The 23,491-nt window shown below is 45.1% G+C and overlaps 1 protein-coding gene across 8 annotated transcripts in view; it reads right to left on the reverse strand.

Annotated features, from left to right (window-relative positions):
• Nucleotides 1–5,496: 5,496 nt before the first annotated feature.
• WDFY3 (WD repeat and FYVE domain containing 3) overlaps nucleotides 5,497–23,491 on the reverse strand; it is a 263,913-nt gene continuing 245,918 nt past the window's right edge. For all 8 annotated transcript variants that reach the window (XM_064584729.1, XM_064584731.1, XM_064584732.1 and 5 more), the window contains 9 exons: nucleotides 22,769–22,923; nucleotides 21,678–21,836; nucleotides 20,418–20,597; nucleotides 17,264–17,446; nucleotides 16,081–16,177; nucleotides 13,400–13,720; nucleotides 12,702–12,813; nucleotides 12,118–12,315; nucleotides 5,497–8,869 (listed from right to left, as the gene is read on the reverse strand). In XM_064584729.1, coding sequence (XP_064440799.1) covers nucleotides 8,746–8,869; nucleotides 12,118–12,315; nucleotides 12,702–12,813; nucleotides 13,400–13,720; nucleotides 16,081–16,177; nucleotides 17,264–17,446; nucleotides 20,418–20,597; nucleotides 21,678–21,836; nucleotides 22,769–22,923 — 1,529 coding nt within the window. In that variant the 3' untranslated portion in view covers nucleotides 5,497–8,745. The remainder of the gene's footprint in view (nucleotides 8,870–12,117; nucleotides 12,316–12,701; nucleotides 12,814–13,399; nucleotides 13,721–16,080; nucleotides 16,178–17,263; nucleotides 17,447–20,417; nucleotides 20,598–21,677; nucleotides 21,837–22,768; nucleotides 22,924–23,491) is intronic.

Here is a 23,491-nt window from a genome sequence, read left to right on the forward strand (position 1 = left end):
AACTGAGAGCTTTCCCCCTAAGGTCAGGAACGTGGCAGGGATGTCTATCACCACTGCTATTCAACATAGTATTAGAAGTCCTAGCCACAGCAATCAGACAACAAAAAGAAATCAAAGGCATCCGATTCGTCAAAGAAGAAGTCAAACTCTCACTCTTTGCAGATGATATAATACTTTATGTGGAAAACCCCAAAGACTCCACCCCAAAACTGCTAGAACTCATACAGGAATTCAGTCAAGTGGCAGGATCTAAAATCAATGCATAGAAATCAGTGGCATTCCTATACACCAACAACAAGACAGAAGAAAGAGAAATTAAGGATTCGATCCCATTTACAATTGCACCCAAAACCATAAGATACCTAGGAATAAATCTAACCAAAGAGGCAAAGGATCTGTACTCAGAAAACTATAAAATACTCATGAAAGAAATTGAGGAAGACACAAAGAAATGGAAAAACATTCCATGCTCATGGATTGGAAGAACAAATATTGTGAAAATGTCAATGCTACCTAGAGCAATCTACACATTCAATGCAATCCCCATCAAAATACCATCCACTTTTTTCAAAGAAATGGAACAAATAATCCTAAAATTTGTACGGAACCAGAAAAGACCCTGAATAGCCAGAGGAATGTTGAAAAAGAAAAGCAAAGCCGGCGGCATCACAGTTCCAGACTTCAAGCTCTATTACAAAGCTGTCATCATCAAGACAGTATGGTACTGGCACAAAAACAGACACATAGATCAGTGGAACAGAATAGAGAGCCCAGAATGGACCCTCAACTCTACGGTCAACTAATCTTCGACAAAGCAGGAAATAATGTCCAATGGAAAAAAGACAGTCTTTTCAACAAATGGTGTTAGGAAAATTGGACAGCCACATGCAGAAGAATGAAACTGGACCATTTCCTTACACCACACACAAAAATAGACTCAAAATGGTTGAAAGACCTCAATGTGAGACAGGAGTCCATCAAAATCCTAGAGGAGAACACAGGCAGCAACCTCTTTGACCTCAGCTGCAGCAACTTCTTCCTAGAAACATCACCAAAGGCAAGGGAAGCAAGGGCAAAAATGAACTATTGGGACTTCATCAGGATAAAAAGCTTTTGCACAGCAAAAGAAACAGTCAACAAAACCAAAAGACAACCGACAGAATGGGAGAAGATATTTGCAAATGACATATCAGATAAAGGGCTAGTATCCAAAATCTATAAAGAACTTATCAAACTGAACACCCAAAGAACAAATGATCCAATCAAGAAATGGGCAAAGAAGACATCCAAATGGCCAACAGACACATGAAAAAGTGCTCAACATCCCTCTGCATCAGGGAAATCCAAATCAAAACCTCAATGAGATACCACCTCACACGAGTCAGAATGGCTAAAATTAACAAGTCAGGAAATGACAGATGTTGGCAAGGATATGGAGAAAGGGGAACCCTCCTACACTGTTGGAGGGAATACAAGCTGGTGCAGCCACCCTGGAAAACAGTATGGAGGTTCCTCAAAAAGTTGGAAATAGAGCTACCATACGACCCAGCAATTGAACTACTGGGTATTTACCCCAACAATATACATGTAGGGATCCGAAGGGGTATGTGCACCCCGATGTTTATAGCAGCAATGTCCACAATAGCCAAACTATGGAAAGAGCCCAGATGTCCATCAACAGATGAATGAATAAAGAAGATGTGGTACACACACACACACACACACTGGAATTTTATGCAGCCATCAAAAGGAATGAGATCTTGCCATTTGCAATGACGTGGATGGAACTGGATGGTATTATGCTGAGCGAAATAAGTCAACCAGAGAGACATGTATCATATGATCTCACTGATACGAGGAATTCTTAATCTCAGGAAACAAAACTGCAGGTTGCTGGAGTGGTGGGTGGTGGGAGGGATGGGTTGGCTGGGTGACAGACATTGGGGAGGGTATGGGCTATGGTGAGCGCTGTGAATTGTGTAAGACTGTTGAATCACAGACCTGTACCTCTGAAACAAATAATACATTATATGTTAAAAAAAAAAAAAAGATAGCAGGAAGGGAAAAATGAAGGGGGGAAAATCAGAGGGGGAGATGAACCATGAGAGACTATGGACTCTGAGAAACAAACTGAGGGTTCTAGAGGGGAGGGGTTGGGGGGATGGGTGAGCCTGGTGATGGGTATTAAAGAGGGCACATACTGAATGGAGCCCTGGGTGTTATACGCAAACAATGAATCATGGAACACTACATCAAAAACTAATGATGTAATGTATGGTGATTAACATAATAAAAAAAATTAAAAAAAAAAGACATTAGAAACTCCAATGCTTCAGAGATGCATTCTCGGTCTTTGTGTTGCTTAGAGCTGAGGACGTGGTGGTATTCCAATGGCCGAGTGTGGCCGCCAACAGCGGGGCCTGGTCTTACACTTGGCAGGTTTCAGTGGGAGCCCAGTCGGAAGCCCCAGGCCTATGATGAGGAATACTGTTCCCAAATGAGATTGCATGCAACATGCTTCTTGACAATTTGGGTTCCTTGGACCAATGCTTCTGAAAGTCTGGTTCACAGAGCCCTGGGAGTTCTGAGTCCCTTTTGCGGAATGTGCAATATTAGACTATTTTCATAATATACTACAAATGTTACTTGCACTGATATTTGTACTGAACTAAGGTGCAGAAGCAATGGTGGGTAAAACTGCTGGAATCAACACACACACCAAGCCAGGGGCACCAAACTGCTGGTTAGGATCACGATACTCTTTATCTCAAGCACTTGCTAAAAAAAAAAAAAAAAAAAAAAAAAAAAGTGCTATTTCGCTTAAGCGTGTCTTTAGAGAAGCAGTAAAAATTGCTACTTTTATTAGATCTTGAAATTCAAGTTGTGTGACACAAACTGAGAAGTACCCATAAGGCACTCGCATCCCGTAGCACAACGCTGGTCTGGAAGAAGAGCATCGTGGTAATTGAGTTGTGAGCTGAACTAGCTGCTTGCCTCACCGCACACCAGGTTTACTTAAAAGACCTGACAGATGGTGGTTCTTGGGCAGAGATTTTCTTGAACTTAACGAAGTTAGCCTGTTGCTTCAAAAACAGCGAACTATTTATTGCCAATGATAAAATTTCAGGTTTTAAGCCAAAATTCTACTAGAAAACGCGTCTCCATCGCTCTTTGGCTTAGAATTTCCCGGGGCTGCTGGTGATACTTCGAAGTTATGTATTATTATTAAAATATTTATTTTGTAGTGCAGTATGTCAACACGTGGACGATCTCTACACACGTCAGTTGGAGCAGTGATGTAGTTGACTACTACGTCGGTGACCCAATATTGTCTAAATGACCAGTGCACGCTATAAATTATGCACGGGTAAATGCTGGATTCACCATGCAAGACAGACCAAAAGTTCACCGATGTGGTTCCAGATGCTATACAGTAATCAAACTTTAAGAAACAAACTATTATCTTTAAAAAAAACAATAATCTGGATAGGCTATTAATATATCCCCCCCCTTTCCAACCACATACCTGTGTGAGGCTGGATTTTCCTCATATGCTTCGACCAAAATGAAGTATCCCAAGATGGAATGTAGAAGCAGATGGGAGAATCCACCTGTGTTCAATTAAGCCAGACATTAAAGAGATTTGCAAAATTGTAGAACAATTCCACTCTTCACTAATTCTTTTTTTTTTTTTTTTGGCTTGGAAGGTTTTTCCCCATAGAAATATATAATTGATGTTAATATATAATGGTTTTAATTGATGTTAATATATAATGGTTTTATCATTGTTATTTAAAAATGAATTAACATATATTTTTAAAATTTGTTTTGATTTCTAATACAATGACTATTGATAGATGCAAACCACATAAACAGAAGTGTGGGGGTCCTTGACAGTTTTTAAGGACCAAAAGGTCCTAAAACCAAAAACGAAGTGCAATCTTAACCCCTCCCTGCTCCTGGCAGCCAGGGACACATGAAAACCTGACGCTGGGAGCTATTTCAACAGGGGCTTCTCAAGTTCACAAGTGGGGAGTGGCTGCAGCCTCGGGCCCTCAACTCGTATTTCAGGGCTCTCCAAAACACCATGCTGGCTCCCAGCATGGGAGCTCAGCTTGCTGCCATTCTAGCAAAAGTCAAAAGGAACAGTAAATAAAAAAGAGCTTTGCAATGTGAGGAAAATGAGAATAGCAGTAAGGAGACTAAGTCAATGCTAGACCACTTCTGCTGGCCTGCCTCTTCTTCGATGCTCCAAAGGGGCTAAAATGAGGGGGTGCATGTGTCATTTTATTGGAGAGGAGAAGCAAATTGCAGAAAAGGGACTTAGTGATCATTTGCATGTTTCTCCTCTAAATCCTGAATTTTGGGGCGTTTGGGTGGCTCCGTTGTTAAGCATCTGCCTTCAGCTCAGGTCATGATCCCAGGGTCCTGGGATCGAGCCCCGCATTGGGCTCCCTGCTCAGCGGGAAGCCTGCTTCTCCCTCTCCCACTCCCCCTGCTTGTTCCCTCTCTTGCTATATCTGTCAAATAAATAAAATCTTAAAAAAAAAAAAAAAAATCCTGAATTTCAGCAATGCCCATCCTTGACTACAACGCTTCTTGAGGTCATTAGAACCTGGAGTAGGACTGCACTAAAGAAATGGGAACTACCCTGTTTTCTCTCTTACCATTGGCTGTTGTTGAAGAAATAGCTGTTCGTTCTTGGGAGTTCTTGGCATTCCTCTATCTTTGCCTCTAAAGGGAAGGGAGTTGTACTGAAGTGGGATTTGTAATGAGCACAATATCCTCAAATTTGGGACTCTGCCGTTCAAGCTTACATGGAACTGGGATTTTGTTTGTATCTTTAGAGAGAGGAAAATTAGTTGCTAAAGCAGCTTAAATAAATTTAAAAAAGTGTTTTCTATACTCAGAAGGCAGTCTTAAAACTAAATAAGCTAGTAACAATAAGAATGGATTTGTGAGTTCTTAACTCTCAGCCTGAAGACTGAAATGGAAAGACTAGCTTATGACAGTAGGTGCCGTGCTTCCAGAAAAAGGGCAGGATACCAAAATATTCCTGATGTGAATATGGTAGGGGTGGGAGACAGACGATTTACTGTTGCTTCTTTTCTTCACAATGTGATGGAGAGAGAATGAGGGTCAGTGAAAAAGAGCCAAAACCACACGATGCACTTTGTCCATGGGTCCATTTGCGCTTGCAGGCGTGTCTCCCGAAGTCAGCTGTCTCTCCCTGCGTCCGTCCACACACACTCCTCAGCCCCAGGAAGCCGGCACAATTGGGAAGCTCAATGCAGAAAGCATTTAAAGATGGATCAAACTAGGGCTTGAACCAGACCTAACAGCCAACATTTCTGTAAGCAGGAGCTTCTGAAAGAGATATTCACAACTCGAAAAGAACTACACAAAGTTTAGGGAAGCATCTGCTTTCTGTTTTGTTTTGTTTCTCCTTCCCTGAATAAACTAACTTAAAAACAACTTTTATTCTTTGGGTGGTAAATAGTAGGTATTTATTTGAAATGAAAAAAAAAAAGTACCTGGACTATTGCATTTAATCATGTATTGTAATTGTGTTACTCTACCTTTTTGCATCAGAGACATACACAATGAACATTCAGTTATCACAGATTGCACACTAGATAGTAATTCTTCAGGCCTTTTACATAACCACCAAAGAACAGATATTGGATTCTGCAGTATAGTACAAACGTCCACAATCAATCCAGTCTTAGCCAGGTCTTCAATTTACTTCTGTTGCTGTACAAATAATTGGCCATTACTAGGGCTTACAAGTTAATAACAGGACAAAAAAATATACATTGCACTGACACAAAAAGTCAGCTGTGTTAATAGTCATGCAACAAGTAACCAAACTTGCTGAAATTAAAAATACTTTCTAAAAACAGTTTTAACGGCATAAATATTTTATACACAGTTCATTTACCAAAACAAAATGTATTTAAATGATACAAAGCAAAAAATAAGTTTCTACCAACTTTATACATAAGAAAGTGCAAAATAACTTATCTAGAGTGTTTTGCTATTATCCAGACGGACGGCTGCTATGGGCAGCTATTTTCCTCTTCCGAAGCATGACATTACGGTTCCACGCTACACACAAATGTTAGAATAGATGGATGGATGAACAAATGAACTACACAAATCAGGCAGGAGCCCTGTGAGGTACTCTCAGAGAAGGAATACAGACCACACGAAGGTGGGTGTACATGCTGAGAATAGATGTTGGTAAACAAATGTACATGAAACACACAAAGACATCCAGAGGAACAATTAGTTCATGTATGTGAGTGTACTTGCATGTGTGAGTGATTTGTGATTTCTGCATCAGGAAGCAAAAAGAAAAGAAACCCCACTGAATAAAAGAGTTGCCCACAGCACCAGCTGCCAGAGGAAATACTATCATGAGGGTTTTGGTTTCCACCTTCTATTATGGAAGTTGTGTCGGAAAGTTTAAAAGTGTTCATCCCATATAACTTCGTATTACACAGAGGAATAACCTTTAAGTAACTACATACACACATTCATATATTCAAGTCTTTAAAGAACATCTCTGCCATTGGGTTTGGGGTAAACATGGTTCATAGACACAAGGAGGACGCTTCTTTTAAAAAGTGTAGAATAACACTGCTACAACTCATCTGTAGGGCCGGACAGGGGCAAAGCCCACGATTCTATGATAGCACAATTCCTGCCACTGTTGAACATCCAGCATTATTTATTAGAACTGAAGATGGTGGGGGAGGGGGAAGTGTGGGGAGCACTTCAGACACAGGAAGGAAAACAGAACACAACTTTTCTTCAAGTTAAAATATTAATGCCAATAATCCTTTTATTAACAAGTGTATTTGAACTTTTAGAAATGGAAGTGTACGAATCAATTTTGATATGTAATCATAAATAGACTGTAGGCTCAAACCTAGGTAAATAAAGGGTTAAATTTAGTAAGCATAAGGCACTAAAACAGCCTTTATATTTTCTCTTGGAGACCTAGTTATCAGGAAGAACAAATTTGTTCTTAAGCTGGTTTCAGCCCATTAGGTACAAGATTACTATTGTACCAATGCCTATTTCTGAATGCATGTGCATATATGTGCATTTTAGTGCATAAGTGTGCCTGTCACCAGGGCCTAAAGATGAAAAGTTGGGAAAGCCAAAGCCACTGTCCTTTGTATGATACCTCCACGAGGGTGTGAAGGCCTGTCCTTCCTTGCTTGGGCCATAAATAATTCTACACTTTTTCAAATCACAGGGCTTTTAGAATTGTTCATAATATTATCACTAAATATCTGAAAATGTTAAAATCTAGATTAATTGTTTCATTTGTTTTTTATATATATGTATATGTATATATATATATATATGTACATAACACACATTTTAAAAAATCCCACCACCAAAGCCTTTTTTCTGTAAACTAAACTTCTTTCTTAAGCCCCAACCAGCTTTAGTCTCCCTGGATTTGTGTGTTCTGTATCCAACTAGTAGAACAAATTAAATAACTAAATATTAAAATACTGTAATTATATTCATAGCAAAAACAAAAAAATAGACATTGATACAGTATAAATCTCACGGTTTTCAGGTAGATGGCATTAAATGGTAAAGGTTAATTATAAGCAGTTCTGACATGATCCAGTTTTACAACAAGGTTTATATGTTAATTCTGTACACATTTTTCACTTTTTACCCTTTTTTGAAAATAAGCTATCGTAGAACATTAGTGTCACAAAGACACATCCTTATTATGTTCTATGCAAGAGAAGCTAATGTGGGTTACATGCAACTATATTTCCATTAGTTGAGGCAGGGCTGGCTCCTGCACCGCATCATCAATCACCTGACCGCCACTGTGCAATGCTCAGAAGGGGACGCTATGGCCACACGGCAGTCCAGATAGGAGTTTACAAGGGGCCTTAGGACACTGGAACAACACTGAGGTGGTGCGTAGCCAGGTGCAAGATGCCCAGATATTTCCAGGGTATCTTATGGCAGGACTCTCAGTCTCCCACACTGTTTCCTAAAGAAGGTCCGCATCGTTTTGGTTACTAGCCTAGTTTAAGTGGAGATACTGTGGGCAACTTGAAAGAAAGGACATCGGGCACAGAGGCTGGGCTGGAAAGCGGGGAGAAAAGACCACAGATAATGTCTTTGAGGATTTAAAAAACATATTTATAATTAATTTGTGAGAGATGTCAGACAAACCATAAGTAGTTCACTGAGTTAGTGGTTTAGATTGAAGTCTCATGTTACAGACAGTTAAGTCCTTATTTAGAAAAAAAGGCCTTTATACCTATTTACAATATACACAGTTACTTGCAAAGAAGTCAGATTTACAACCATTTTCTAAAAGCCTTTTTTTGTTGGTGGTGGTTTTTCCAAATAAGGATGAGTCGATCTATAAAAATGAGACGCGAGAAAAGACAGTAAGTGAGGATTTTCTCTTGGAGACAGCTACTGGTAACAGGGAGAACTGGATACTGGCAAAGTCGCTCCGAGGAACCACCTCCTGTTCTTCTTGTGCTGTTCCCCCGAACAGTGTCTGCCCCACCGCTGCACTCGACACCCGTTTATTCACTGATCCCTTGGAATTCGACGCTTCAGACACGTGGTCTGAAGAGAGGCGTAAACGGAGACTGCTTCGAGACGCCTTCCGAGCTGTGAGCCGTGACCGGGGAATCAGGAAGGGGGGGTCTACAGACCGTGCTGGGCAACCAGCTTGTCGAGTCTTCAACAATTCCGAGGCCCGTCCTCCGAACCCCTCTCGTGCTGTAGGTTGTAGTAACAGTTCTGACACACGCGCACTGGCGATGAGATTTTCAAGCGTTTGATTTCTGACTGAAAGCGACTGCACCTAAAGGAAAGGCAAAAGCAAGTAGGTGCACGTCCTCGCCACGTTTGATCACTGGGCCGAGGGACACAAACTTAAAAACTGAACAGAAAGCCGGCACTATAATGCCCAAGAGCAGAAGCATAATTGCCAGAAGATGCCAAAGACGTACTGGTTTGTGGTGTGTGGCTCACCCGGGACCAAAAAAAAAAAAACCCACCATATTATTTGTTTTGGTCTATGAAGAAAAGTAATATTAAACCAAGGCAAGCTCTCTGTGTGACTGAATTTTTTTTTTTTTTTTTTAAGGCAAGATTTTCCTACAGGATGAAGCCAAAGGGTCTGAACAGCTGTGAGGCCATTCTTCCCGTGTGGGACAGGCTCTCGGGCCCTGTAAACCTGGGAGCGATGCCAACATCTTTACTTGGAGCTTAACTCTTTTTCTCTTGGCAGAAGATTTACTACTTGTTTTAAAAGACTCTTTGGTCACTATCAAGTTCCTTTGGGCTTTTAAACACTGTTTGATCTACCCCTCAGTGATTTCTTGAACAGGAGTTTGGCTTTTCTGTCTGGTCCAAATGTTCTCATTTTCTGTTTATCTTGATAGAATTCCCTGAAGTAGACTCTACTAAAAGAGGTGTTCAAATTCTTCAAAAAGTATTCCTTTTCCTGGAATAAAGCAGGGTGTGACCTTGGATGTGGCATTTAATCACTTTAAGCTTGCCTTTTCATAAGACTGAAATAGAAAATTATTTTTCCTCCAATAATCTACCAGTAAAGGTGTCCAGAGAATAAACAAAGTGTCACCAGCTTAAGGAGTTTAAAAGGCTCTTCTTGGATCTGGGACTTTGACGAGACCCTCAGAAGTGCTGATAAACTCTCAGGGAGCCTGGGTGGCTCAGTCGGTTAAGTGCCTGACTCTTGATTTTGGCTCAGGTCACAATCTCAGGGTCATGAGATCGAGCCCCGCATCAGGCTCTGCACTCAGCAGGGAGTCTGCTTAAGATTCTCTCTCTCCCTCTGTCCCTCCCCACTGCTCACTCTCTCTCTCTCTCTCTCTGTAAAAAAAACTATTAAAAAAAGTGCTGACAAACTCTCTCACCAACTGAGGGGCACAAAGAACGTGAGCAGGGCTCTGCTCTGCCTTCTGTGTCTGCTCTATCATAAGCAATCACTGTGGGGTTGGTTTTTCAAATATACCCTCCACCAGACATCTGACAGCAATGGATAATTTCAAGAATTATCTACCCTCAAATAGTATTTGGGAAGTTAAACACGACAAGGAATAATGTGTGCCAGTGTCCATTCAGGGGTGTTGACTGTCAAAACTTACTAGATTACTAGGTTTTATAGAGTGGGCCTCTCAAAGCACAGAACCCTAAGACAGAATCCTCTGCCAACCTCATAGAAAGTCCCATAAGGAAGAGCTGGCACCAACATTCTGGCTACCTCATCTTGAGTGAGATTTCCCAGGAAAAAGGTTTAAGACATTAATCTGAAAAGAAAAGAAACTATAATAACATCTTTTACTGAACACCTATATTGCCAGACTCCACACTTGGTGTTTTATAAAATTCACATACATGATTTCACCGTTCTCTCAGCACCTCTATGAGGGGAGGTATAATTATCCACATTTTACAGATAAAAAAACAGGCCCAGAGAGGGTCAGTAACCTGCCTGAGATGACAGAATGGACAGGAACCCAGGGCGCATTTGGTCAGTATAAACCCAAGGGCCACACCCTTTCTAATACGCCGGTGCCCGCAAAGCCTCAGGAACCGGCTCAAAAACAATTATACAGCTCATGCTTCTATGAAAGTATCTCTGGAGTTAAGCAGCGTCAGCATCAGAGAGTGCTACCTGCGGGATCCTTTCCGTGGTCTGCCACGGAACGAGAGGATTGCAGACACAGGTATGGGACCCCAGTGCAGACAGAGATGGCATCCAGATCAACGGTGAGGGGACAATGGACTCTCCATACAAGGGAACTAAAAAGGATCCCCACTACAAACCATACCTGCAAGTAAATTCCAAGTGTATTTGGACCTAAAGACCCAAGTGTGAAAAACAAAACCCTGAACTTCGTAAAAGAAAATAAACAAGGCTGTCTTTATGATCTCAGGACTGGGACCGATTTCTTAAGCCACAAAAAAGCAAAAATCACAAAAAGTAAGAGATGCGACTACATCAAAATGAAAGACTTGTGTGCCAGAAAAAAACATATATAAACTGAAAACGTAAGCCACAGACTGGCAGAAGGTACCTGCGAGATGTAGAAACGACAAAGAATTAGAACCCAGAGTAAATAAAGGACTCCTCAAGTACAGGGCCGGGGGGACGGGGGGGGGACGACAAGCAAACCTAAAAGGAAAATGGGCCACATTACCCAAGAGCAAGCTCGAACCGCCAATAAGCAAATGCCAGGCTGTCCCACCTCAGCAGCGCTGCGAGTTACAAGCAGCAAGTGGTGGCGGTTCCCGGAGTGGCCAGAGTGACCGTGTGGCAACACAGGCCCGAAGAACCGGGACAGCCTGCAGAGCCTGCCTGGGGCGGTGTCAAGCGGCACCGCTGTTCCCGAGATGAGTCTGGCCACAACCAGGGCAGCTCGGTTTATGATCGGTCCGTTCCAGGCGGAGCTGTCTCCTCTAGGGACACTCCAGCTCACCTACCGAGAGGGCGTCTGTAAGGGTGTGTCCTCGAGCACCAGTCGGAGAACCACTAACATGCACCAGTCCCCTAGGAGTCCATCAAAAGGGAAGGAGATGAATTCTGATATATTCATACAACAGATATAGGACAACAGCTAAAATGAAAGTACTAGTTATTTACGTGGAGTTCAAGAACAGTGTTGAGCAAAAGAAGGAAGTTATAGAAGGTACAGAGAGTGTGCTGTATTTAGGCAAAACGGAAACCCCACGAAACACTAATATGGTGCTGTTCAGGGAGAGTCGAAGACGTGGGGGACACGGGGGACGGGTGAGGGCGCACGCCCGCACTGCCGCCTATGCAAACGTGGCGGAACGGGAGCACCTTCCCGTTCTGAGTCACGCAGGACCAAGTGTTTGTGAGGATTCTTTCCCTATTTTTCAACAGGACAAACGTGGTGCACAACTGTGATAAAAGGACAAAGAGAAAGCGAAGGCTGGTTTAGACCGTCACAGCACCGTGCGCTGGGGACCCCAGAGCACACGAGAAGCTCCGTGCAGGGCACAAGGCATATCCTGGGGGCCTGACCCCCAGAAACTCAAAACACCCGCATCTCATCTTACTTCTGGCAGAAGAGCTGGCCGCAGTTCCTGCAATGGTGCCGTCTTTCTGTCAGAGAAAACCGCACGGAGCAGCCCGAGCAGCTGTCCCCTCCTTCATCCTTCACCCAGTGGTCAGCAGCGGAACGGCCCGGCTGGTCACTCACAGACCAGCTGAACACTCGGCCTCGACTGTCACCGACGAGGATCCTGCTGTGATCCCTGCGGGAGACATGACATGACACCGAGTCACCCCGGGGAAGGCCTCCGCAGCCACGCTGTCACTCCTGAGGTTCTTCAGGTTTCCGTGGATGTGTGTGCTGGGGTGGGGGCTGTGTGTATGAAGAGACAAAAATAGAACCGAGCCCGAATTTACACTTTCGGCTCAGCTCTCCGGATCAAACCTTGCTGTAACCTGGAAAAACAGAGATTTACACTCCATGCGCTGGCAGATTTCTTCCTCTGATCGGTCTGTTCAAGCCACGTCTGATACTGCAAACGACACCTGTTTTCCCCAAAGATGGGTCTGCACGTGTGGACCCAGGCTAAGCAAGTGACTCCGTGGCGGGGGGTGGGGGGCGGGGGAGCTGGCCAGGTCGGGCACTTACTTGGAGACGCCCAGGGCGGTGATCTCTGCGGGGTGTGCGTTGTCCTTCCGATCGAAGGCCGTGTGCATAGTTAGCTTGCTCCTGAACACCAGCTGCCGTTCCCACCGGTACCCTGGAGTGCAAGAGACATGACACCCTGAAGTGAGAGAAGCCGGCATTCGGTAAGGGTGCCCTCATACGGTGCTCTCGAAAGTTAGGGTGCCGCATCGTCCAGTTAGAGCAGCTCTGCCTGTCCCAGCAGCCGCTGCCTCGGCTGCAGGTGAAGCAGTCTAGCTCAACACTGGTCGTGGGCCAGGCCAGGGAGCGCCCCGGTCGGAAAGATAGTGCAGAGATGGGGAAATCTTCAACGCGAGAAGAGGGAGTCTCTCCAATCAAGAACCTGGCCTCTAGCTCTCTAACTGGCAAGCTACCTGTAAAGACAGTTTTATTTCTTTATCTGTAATCAGTAACTTGCCCATTTTCCCAAAAGCGTTCAAGATTTGTGAAGGAAGAAAGTTTTTGGTGGGAGGTGTTTTTCTTTAAGAAATGCCCAACGTAGAGCAAGCACCACTGTGGGGTAAGGAACTGAAGAGGCCTGCTCTGGGAGAGGCTGAGGTCACAGGGACGGGGTGCAGGGAGAACGAGAGGCCGCCGCCTCACTCCTCCAGCCCTCATGCCACCCACAAGGAGCAGGAAATCGACAGCAGACTCCAAGTTACCGGGCTTCAGTCGGCTGTAATTCCGCACTTCCATGGGGCTGGGCTGAGGGTGGTTAAGGGGACCCTGCAGATGGGCTCTGGTCTGGCCCTCTGAATAGTTCACAAATACGAAGCCATCCTTCTCGTCCAGGCTGAGCTGGTCGGACCAGCGCCTGGAGTCATCGGAAGCACTGTCGGTGCACCAGACGGCCGCTGCTCGGCAGGAGGCCACCCGGGGCGTGTGGCTGCCGCTGGGCTGACGGGGCACGTCCTTGGAGTCCTGGCTGGTGCTCTGCTCATCCGCGTCCGAATCGCTGCTGTCCTCGTCCTGGGCTTCTGGCCCTGGGTGAGGCATGGGGAGAATGACAAAACACACACATACACACACACACATTACGGGTAGACCTAGCTTGGTCCCACTGCTGTTTTTCTTCTACAAGTTAAGGCACGATATACATAGCATTTTAAGCTAAGTATAACAATAAAAAAAAAATTCCAGAAATTTCAGCTAGGTTACATACAGCAAAAAGAAGAAAAAAGAAAAAAAAAGGGATTTCTGAGTTCAAAGACTGCTTTGGCCAAAATCCTGAGGTTGCCATTCCTGCTTTACAATGTGGCCCAGACCTGCCTTTACGAACGGCTCAGTGCCTGCTGCACCCTCCCTACCGGAGCTCAGCGGGCCAGCGCCAACTCTGTTCTCCACGGAGTCCGGCTGCCCCTCGCGACGAATGCCGCACATGCCGCTGGCCCGACTACACCGCTCTTCTCCGTCTGGTTGTGTGTCCGTGTTACCCATCTGTCAAGGCACAGCTCAAACACTGCTTTCTCTAAAATCTCGCCTGGTGCCTGCAGCCCAAAGTAATTTCCACTTGTCTGGCCTCCTTGAACAGTTGTACGCCTCTCATGTTTGAATTCTCACCCCAAACTACTACTTCTGGATAATCTTTCTACAAGACAGTGGTCACCTTGGGAGAAGGGGCCCCAAGCACAGTGCCTTCCATGTGGCAGTCAGTGTAAATGAAAATCTAGATGAATCAATTATTGATGAAAGCTTTAATCTACTGATGTGGGGTTTTTCCTTCTTCCCATCGTTATTACGCATTTTCTTAACCCAACTCCCTACTCTCTTGCAAGAGAGTCTGCAGGAGAGAAAGTTTATAAGAAATAAATATACAGAAATGGAAAAAAAGGAAAGTACAAACAAGTGTACAAGCATCACTATACATACATATTTTTTTTTAAGCAAGAGAAATTACTTAGTTTGCCTTCCTTGTACTAACAGTAGTAGTCTAGTTAGCTGATTTTTTTCCAGTGGCTTATTACTACGAGCTTTAAGGTCTTCACTGACGAGCAGTCTTAGAAATGGCTTTCATTTCCAGTGAACCACTGGCTTGCCTTCCCTTTCACCCAGGCGACTGCCCTCGAGGCCTGCCACTCCTATGCTGTCCAAAGTTAACCCTTCCCTGTGGGCTGCTCTCCCCTCCGCCACTTCTATCAACCTCTGTCCACGATATAAACATATAAGAAGAAAGAAGACATACCAATATCTCTCCTTCCTGAATGTGATCTCTTCTACCTTATTCATCTCATCTTCTTGTGTTATTCACTTAAACCTTTGTTAAAGGAAAGGACAGACTTCTCACTTCTCCTAGGACTGCTTTCTCCAATGTCTGACACCCAGCAGGTAACCTCCAAGTACTTACTGAACTGAACTGGATTTTTATGTCCCCAAACACCCAGATGACCTTTTTAGTGGAGCTGCAATGGACTCTGCAGAAACTTAGATGCATTAAGGTAAGAGAAGCATTAAAATGCCCTGTCCATTGGATCATTTGTTTTCTGGCAATGAAAGTAGAAGCTATTTTCCGCTTACAAAGAGAAGTGATTTATGCCTTTCTGATAATAAGTCCTTTCCCTCATATCATCAAACTCATGTGGAATTCTCAGTGTACAAAAGTTAATCATGGAGAAACAATCTGAAGGCCAAAGTTAAAACCCCGTTCCTCTCGGGGAAGTCTATTGTACCAATTGTTCTAAATCAAAGTGGGGTAACTTCTCTGGAGATGAGCAACCCAGAGCAGATCTCAGCCTGGGTTTATGGCACCGCTTCTCATCATTTTGTATAGCAATCATCCAACTCTGTATTCCTCTCAAAAATCTTCAAGTGTTTCACAAATAACAGACAGTGGAGCACAGAGCACCAAGCTTCAGTTTGAATAAAAGCCCTTTTTCAAAGGCGGGCCTAGGGAGGGGATTCTGGTCTGCCTCTGTGAATACCTTACAAACATGATGCCAGCCTGTCACACATACTGAGCCTGACAAGTGACGAGCAGAACAGATGTGGGACTGGGGGCCGTCCGATTTCTCCACCACTGTGCCCTCCAGATGTTCTTTGTATTTTCAGAAGTGAAGGCCTGAGCCTTTGGTACTCCGGGAAGCTAGCAGCTATATTTACCCTACTAGGATGAGGAAGCCAAGCACGACACAGCACACCACGTAGTGCCTGGTGAGCTGGCGAAGTCTCGGGTGCCCGCCCCACGACCTCCCCCGAGCTGGGGGGCATTCATGCCTCTGACAGCCACACTCGACCTTAGGCTACTGTTCATGCTGTTTGATGTGAGTTTATCCTCAGTGACCTCAAACAAACAAACAAACAAACAAGAAATATGAAAACTATGGAATAATTAGAAAGTATCCAATACCTATTTGTGCTTCTGGACAGTCTTCCTGCATTTCTAGGACTTCAACAGGCTCGGGAGCTGGTGTTTCGGGAACTTGCAAAAATTCCATTCTCCAAAACTGAATTTAAGTAAGTATGAAAATAAAAACGTTAAGCAGCTTAAAGAAACAATTTATATGTGACTGGATGAAGATGAGCTCTTGGGGTTAAACACGTATCTCTTATTATTGTGTCTAATTAAATTTCCCTCTATCTTGAAAACTGTGGGAGAGAACTGTGTGCACATAAATAGTGCTTTCCGAACCGGGTTCCATGAGATGTTGATGGGTGTTTCGTGGTGAAGGGAAAAGGACTGTGGTCAAGTTAGTTGGAAAAACATGGTTCAACTAAGCACACTTTTATTTCCAACAAAACCCCAAGAGTCTTGCAAGCATGAAGGCACGCAGTAAGCAGGATTGCCAAACGCATTTGGCTCTGGAGCTTTTCCCTAAACGCCTCAAGAACAGAGTCATCTGAAACACCACTCTGGAGGCAGCAGACGTCAGGGTGTGCCTGTTGTCTGAGGCACAGGGTGTGGTGTGGCGGGGGCTCAGAGCCTCATCTTTGCGCAGCCATTGACCGTGACTACACGGCGGCAATCAGCTGCTCTCTGCTTTTACAAAGAGCACAGCTCAAGAAAATAGGCACAAAGGAAAACCTCCTGAGAGAGAGACCCAAGTATTTGGAAAGGCTGTGAAGGTAAATACTCCATGGATTCTCTTTTCTGTAGAAGCCCAACACAAAGAAAACTACGAAAAGGATAAACTAGGGTTCGGGTGAAATCATCTAGGATTCTAGAGAGGGACTGGACAACGGGAGTCCTCAGACAGCATCTTCCAGCTGTGATTCTCTGTAGACAAGAGACAGTCCCTGTTTTCCCCTTAGAAGCCCTCTGAGAGGCCCAAAAGCCAATACTTTAGTGATTTCTGTGTTTAGCAATCTACGGGGACATGAAAATCATGCTTAAGTGACCCTGGGTGAAGCTGCCCAGTGGTGAGTGGCACTAACAGATCAGGTTAGGGGTAAGGAAGGGGCGAGAACCCAGTGGCCGAGGCCTGTTTGAATGTGGGCAAGAGTTTGCTCACTGACAGCACCGCAGACAGCTCCGCGGGTCCCAGGTAAGCAGGGCGGCAAGCACCTAGCGTGGCTCCTCACCGCGGACTTACCCGGACCACGCCGTCTGAGTGCCCCGTTACTATGACGTTCTGCGTGTCCCACTCGTTCATCTCCGACACGCAGCAGCAGACAATCTGCTGGCTCCTGCCTGTGAATGTGTTCACGCTCACAACAGGGTTCCCGTTGATGCTCCACACGTGGATGTGCGTGCCAGCGCAGGACACAATGTCCCCCTGAGAAGGTAAAACAGCCTCTTCACTCTCTTTGCTCCCTTCATACCACATTTTGGTTTCAGAAGCAAAGTCAGTCTTGGGTCTAGCTCTCAAAAAAACCTCCTAAGTTCTTCGACCGGAGGCTCGGGATTTCTGAGGCCGCCTGGAATTCAGTGCTTGCTGACCGAAAAACATACCCCGAACAGAGAGGCCTCTTAAAGAATTTGTGGGGGAGCGGCTGCGGCGGCGTGGGGGTGTTTGGCACGCACACCAGGGTAGGAACCCTTCCACGCTCTCGGCTTCTGCCCCAGCACACTGCTGCGTCATGCTTTACTCTGGGGAAAGCTGCCTGTGACCAAAGGAGGTGGGGCACCCCTCTTGTGCCTCCCACTGTTTACAAAACCTCTTTATACCTTTCATTTAGAGCCAGGAATCCACCTCCACTTAATTTTACAAAATGAGTCCAATCACCAACAGCGTAAGGCAGAAGAGAAATCTTTCATTGTAGATACAGCTGTATCTATCTTTTCAATACATAAAGATGAAATGCTGGCAACACTGTAGCATCCTACTTTACAATTTGTATTCATAATAAGGGGAGGAGAATGAGGGGAAAAAAAAGAAGAAAATTAGAATAAAGGTCACTTCTTGGCCAGCTGGATAAACCTGCAGACTCCTTAAGCTGTTAACGCAGGTTTTTGTAAGTTCCAAAGACAGAAAAGAACAAGCTTTTCCCTTAAACTCTACCAGGCAGGGCTCTACCCAACCTGGTGAGACTCCAACCCACTCCTGTTACAGGAATGAAGACGCTTCCGGAGCATCTACCGTGTGTCAGTTAGTGTAGAGGACACTTCTGACATTCCGTTTCATCCTTTCAACGTCTGTGAGGTTACCTGTACTAGCCCCGCTTTAGGAGGGATCAAAGTCAGGTGCAAAGACTGTAAGGAACCTGCCTAACGTCACAGGATAAAGATCTGAAGCCAGCCCTTTCTGGCCCCAAAGCTTATGCACCACACCACGCTGCTAAGACAGCCTGGAAGTCATGATGCTAGGCACTGACTTTAGAAATGACCCGGGGACTTTCAGTACAGCCGGCAGGCACACGAGGACCTACAGAAATAGGAAGCCGGCCATCAAAAGCGGGGGAAACCGGAAGCTGAACAGCAGCATCGACTCAAGAAAGAAGGGAAGGGGGAGCCAAGGGCGGCAAGGTAAGGAGGCCTGGGGCGCTCCCAAACCACCCTCTGTGCGGCTCTTGCTACTGCTCCCGTCCCCCCTCTGTCCTTCTACCAAGATGGCAAGAACCAAACCCAAACCCAAACAAAAGTGATACTTAGCCAAGCACTGCTGTGTCTACCTCTGATTCAGCCACTGCACCACCTCGGACACTGAGTGTGAGCAGCTGTGCTGTAATTAAGGGGCTCAGTCTCTGCAAGGGGCCAGAGGCCACTGCTGCATCCGGCCCCGCGCCAGGCTCTCATCCTGTACTCCAGGGTGCCTCAATCAGGGAGCATCAGAGCAAATCCTGCGGCTACGGGCGTAAAGCAGAAGAGGAGGAGCTAAAGGGCAGCCGCAAGGTCGCTTACGCCCAAAGTGCAGACTGAAATAAGGCAGACTTGGTACTGGCTGCAAAAATATGACAGAAGTAGAAATCTTTCCATGTGTTATTAAGAGATTACAAAAGCACTGTAAAAGGGAAAAATCAAACACATCTGGGGCGTCTGCTGCAACTACGGCAAGCCACTGCAGAATAACGGACTGTAAATAAAATTCTCAGAATTTAAGTGAAAAACAACTCCAAAACAAAGCGCTCAAAATAGTGCCACAAAGCATTTGACTCAGGGCAACCCTGCCAGGTCAGAGCCATTCTGTTGCACTGAGGTTTTCGTAAAGCTCTTAGGTACACGTGTCGGTAGGACCGAGGTGCTGTTCCAAAAGCATCTTAAACCTTTCAGATATACCAAAAAATGAATTTGACTTTTACCCTGCGTACTCTCCCCTCCCTGCCAGGTGTGGTGGCTCTTACTATTACCAGACATACCACCTGCCATTCACTACAACTGAATTTCTTTTTCCTTCTTTGACTGACTACAAGGTAGCTGACTAAAAGCATACTACTTAGTATTTTCTGGTGTAAATTAAGGATGCTGCATTCCTCCAAAGGAAAGCTGTCTGTGTGGGTGATGATATGATGTGGCTACGTGATTTCACACAAGAGGACCCCAGGACAGCACTAAGGGTAAGGGAGGGAATGAGTACACATAGCTAAGAAGCAGTGAGGCTGGGGAGTTCTGGTCAGTCTGCAAGACCGATTTGCATATGTGGGCATCACCAACATACAAATGTGGCAACTTGTCCCTCAGACACAGGGACCTCAGTCTTTGTATAACATACCCTTAGCTTCCCCTGATCCCCACACACCTCGGCAATGACCGTCCTCCCCTCACCCCACCTTAGGTGGGTGTGGTCTCCATGGGGGACTCCTAGGCTGGTGCATTAATTTTATGCTGACTCATTTATTTATACATAAAATATTGATTTATGAAAAGAGATTAATATCCTTCAGTAAGTTTGGGATAACTGTGAAAATAGTTCTGTAACAACTCTGCTCGTTTGGTTCCCCAAATGTTACTCTTTTCACCTTACATAATAAATAAAGACTGAACGTATTTCATAAAAATGTCAATACAATTCTAACATTCTTAACAGATCCTACAAATTCCTTGTTTTTAAAAAAGCCTATTCTAGAATGTTGTTTTGAACCAAATCTTACTCTTCAAAGTATGCAGCAGTGAATGGATTTTAAGACAAATTTATCTCTGAGTTACAAACTTTAATATCCATTTGCTTTTTGCATAAATCAAAGAACACGTAGTAGCATTTATGAAATGAATGTCTATCAACTTAGAAAACACTCAGTCATTTTTTGTTTACATTAGCCGGAAATACTTGTTTTCCTCACCATAAACCAAGTGGGCAACTGACTACTTACTGTTAATTCATTGATACAAAGAGCAGAAACTGGAGCTCGATGGCCTCGGAGCTGGGTTAGGAATGACAGTTTGTTCAGATCCCAAATGATGCAGGTTCGGTCACGGGACCCGCTGACAATTATGTGATAGGCCAATGACGCTGTGGCGCAGGTGACAGTATCCGTGTGGCCAAGTAAGGCCTACGAAGGAGAAGAGAAAAAACCAGGCTGATCACCGTGACGGTGCTCCCTGAGGGGCTCCAGAAGGTCCTGGCTGCACTAGGAGTGAGGGGAGCATGTGCTGAGAGAAGCAGCGTCTGCAAAGTCTTCCTTCTTTGCCGACTATCCTTGCCTCATCCCACTGCGGGGAAGTCTGGGGGACTCTGGAGGCTCTGACCTCCATTTTTACATCACTTCTTTCCTGGACCTGGGCTAGAATCTTAGAAGGGAGAATGGAAGCTGTGACCCAGCTTGGATTTTTTCATCCCGTTTCTACATGGAGATGCATCAGTTATGCACCCCCCCACCCCCAAAGTACAGAATTTAAACTGGGCATTGATTCTTTTATGCCGTGTCCTGTTAGTCTAAGGAACTATAACTGGATGGGTCTTTAAAAAATGCACATATGGTAAGGCCTGCCTGGTGATGGTACATGGTCCTAGCAAGATAAAGGGAAGGTGTGCTGAGCTCCTGTTACTGACCTGGACACGTCTGTGCCCAAGAGATCTTCTTCAGACTACAATAGGAACTTTTGTCTTCTGCTAGAACATGAAGAGAAACAGGACCCAGGGAAACGGCAATGTGGGAGAGCAAGCATTTCAGAGAAGACGATTCAGATTACTGTTAAGAGTTCCTGAGTATTTAACTATTTAAATAATGAGTTGGCTTACAATGTTTTGTCATACATAAATCCTTTCTGTATGCTCAGCAAACCCCAGGAGGCTGTTTTAAATAAGAAGTGCCTTCTACTGAGTGGGTTACTGGCTGGCACGCTAGCTTCAAAGCCTATTTTCTAAATGGAAAATACTGTAAGCAAGAGAGTCTGGATCAGCAAACTAAAATGTTAACCTTGTATTTGGAATAACGGGGTGCTTAGATCATTTTTAGAAATAGTACCGTCTCATTTCATTTCTTTTTAAAGACCCATTTCTAGCAAAAGAACATATTTTTTTTATTTTGTCCATTATATCTGAAGCACCTTGTTATTAAAGAAGCTTTGTAGTTTCTCTAGAGTGCAGGCCGCCGAGATGGAATATATCCATCTTCTGTTTATTCTGTTACCTGTTTGAGAGTGAGGGTCTTAGCCTTTTCTTTCGAGGTGCCCATCTCCCAGACACAAACAACTGTGCTCGTTCCACCTGTGATGACCAACTTGGGGTTGGGGCAGATTGCACAGAGAATCTGGCCCCACTCAGACAAACATTCATAAACAGTCACTACCTATAAAATAAAACAGATGTGAGACACACATGCCATCAAGTACCATCAACTTCGGAATCACAACGAGCATGCTGAGCGAAGGAGAGCCCCCATGTAGGCGCCTCACAGGCAAACGCGTATGTACATCCTGGGCTGAATTTCCACTGAGGCTCTACCCTGAACCAGCCCTACAGCCTCCGAACTGCAGTTGCTGTGAGAAACCACAGTAAAAAGGACTTTGCTCCTAGTGGGTGTCTTCAGTTTCTCCAGTCGAGGAAAATGATGTTCCGACTATGTGATGCTGTGTACGAGGCAGAGGATAATCTGGTAGAAGGCTGTGTTTGCTACAGCCAGTTAGAGGTAAACGGAAATCATGAGTGCTGCCATTTAATGAGAAGCTTAACTAGAGTTGTGTCACAGCGCAATGCACAGACTTGCGCAAGCTAGATCCCGCCTGCCGTTAGGAGGAGACTGGCAGAGGGCAAGCCCAGGGCACTGGACAGCCACGCCGCAGGGCCTCTCCGAGAGCTACTATGGGACTCCACACAGTAGCTGCTGTGGCCTGGGCGATGGGCTGACAGGTTTTCCATCAGCCACTTAAGAGTACTGAAACGGTACGTGGGCCAGATGGTGATCCACCGAAAAGACGCTCTTTCAGTGGTCAGAAATGTTGACCACCTGGCTGACTAGGATCTCTTGGAGGAATTCTCTGAGTGGGAGAGAAACTGCTAGAGCTCAGTACACAACTTTTGAAAAGCGGCTTGTTCTGTAGGAAACCCGCCTTGTCCACTAGTTCCTTTAACCTGATCTGAGGCTGTGAAGCTCTCCCTTCCTCTGGGCTCTGCAGGAGTGGTTGACGAGCCCTTGGACTGGGCTCTTCCCACCTCTTTCAAGCAGGATATCCAAACCACAAAAGAGCAAGATTAAATGAGTGAGCAAGAAACAATGCAAACCTTGTCTGACTCATAGGTTCCCAGCCTGCAGCTGAGGTCCGCATAGCCCCAAGCGAAAGTTTTGTTCCAGGTTGGTGGGATAAGAACCTTATTCTGTTCTACTGCAAGAATGCCTTTATCTGTGCACACTATTTGGCCCACAGGCTCTTTAAGTTCTGTAAAAAACAAATCAACAGATCAGAATAGGGACAAAGAAAATGAACCTCATGATCCTATAGGGGATCATCATTTCATTTGTTTGTAGGAATCAAGCCTCCTGACACATACATTAGGACAAAATGAGCTTAGAGGGAGAGCTTGGCTTTTGAGTCTCTGCTGGGTGATGGACATGGACCCTGACAGGTGTTCTGCAGAGCTTCCTTCCGGCTTTCCTGCCTCTTAAAGACTTGGGTTTGGCTCCTAGCAACTGGCCTGTCTTCTTGACCATTAGGACCGTGCAGAGTAATCTGAGATGCTCTCCAGAATCCATACACAGACCTTCAACCAGTCTAGGCCTGCAGTACCTCCCAAATGATATCCAGCCTTAGACTTCCAGAAGGAAGGACATGCCATCCCCCATGAGGTCCGACCCCCTGCCCTGCCCTGCCCCAGGACACTGCCGAGCACGCTGGTGTTCTGTAACCGTCACCCGCGGTGAGTGGGGCTGGTACAGGGCGGTCTGTGTCATGAGCCCAAAGAGCACCAAGCGGGGAGCCTATCCAATCAACCAGATTGATACTGCAA

The sequence above is a fragment of the Mirounga angustirostris genome, unplaced genomic scaffold, assembly GCF_029215605.1.
Source record: "Mirounga angustirostris isolate CCGP_5_RB_7025 unplaced genomic scaffold, mMirAng1.0.hap1 SCAF_2, whole genome shotgun sequence".
NCBI classification, from domain to species: Eukaryota; Metazoa; Chordata; class Mammalia; order Carnivora; family Phocidae; genus Mirounga; species Mirounga angustirostris.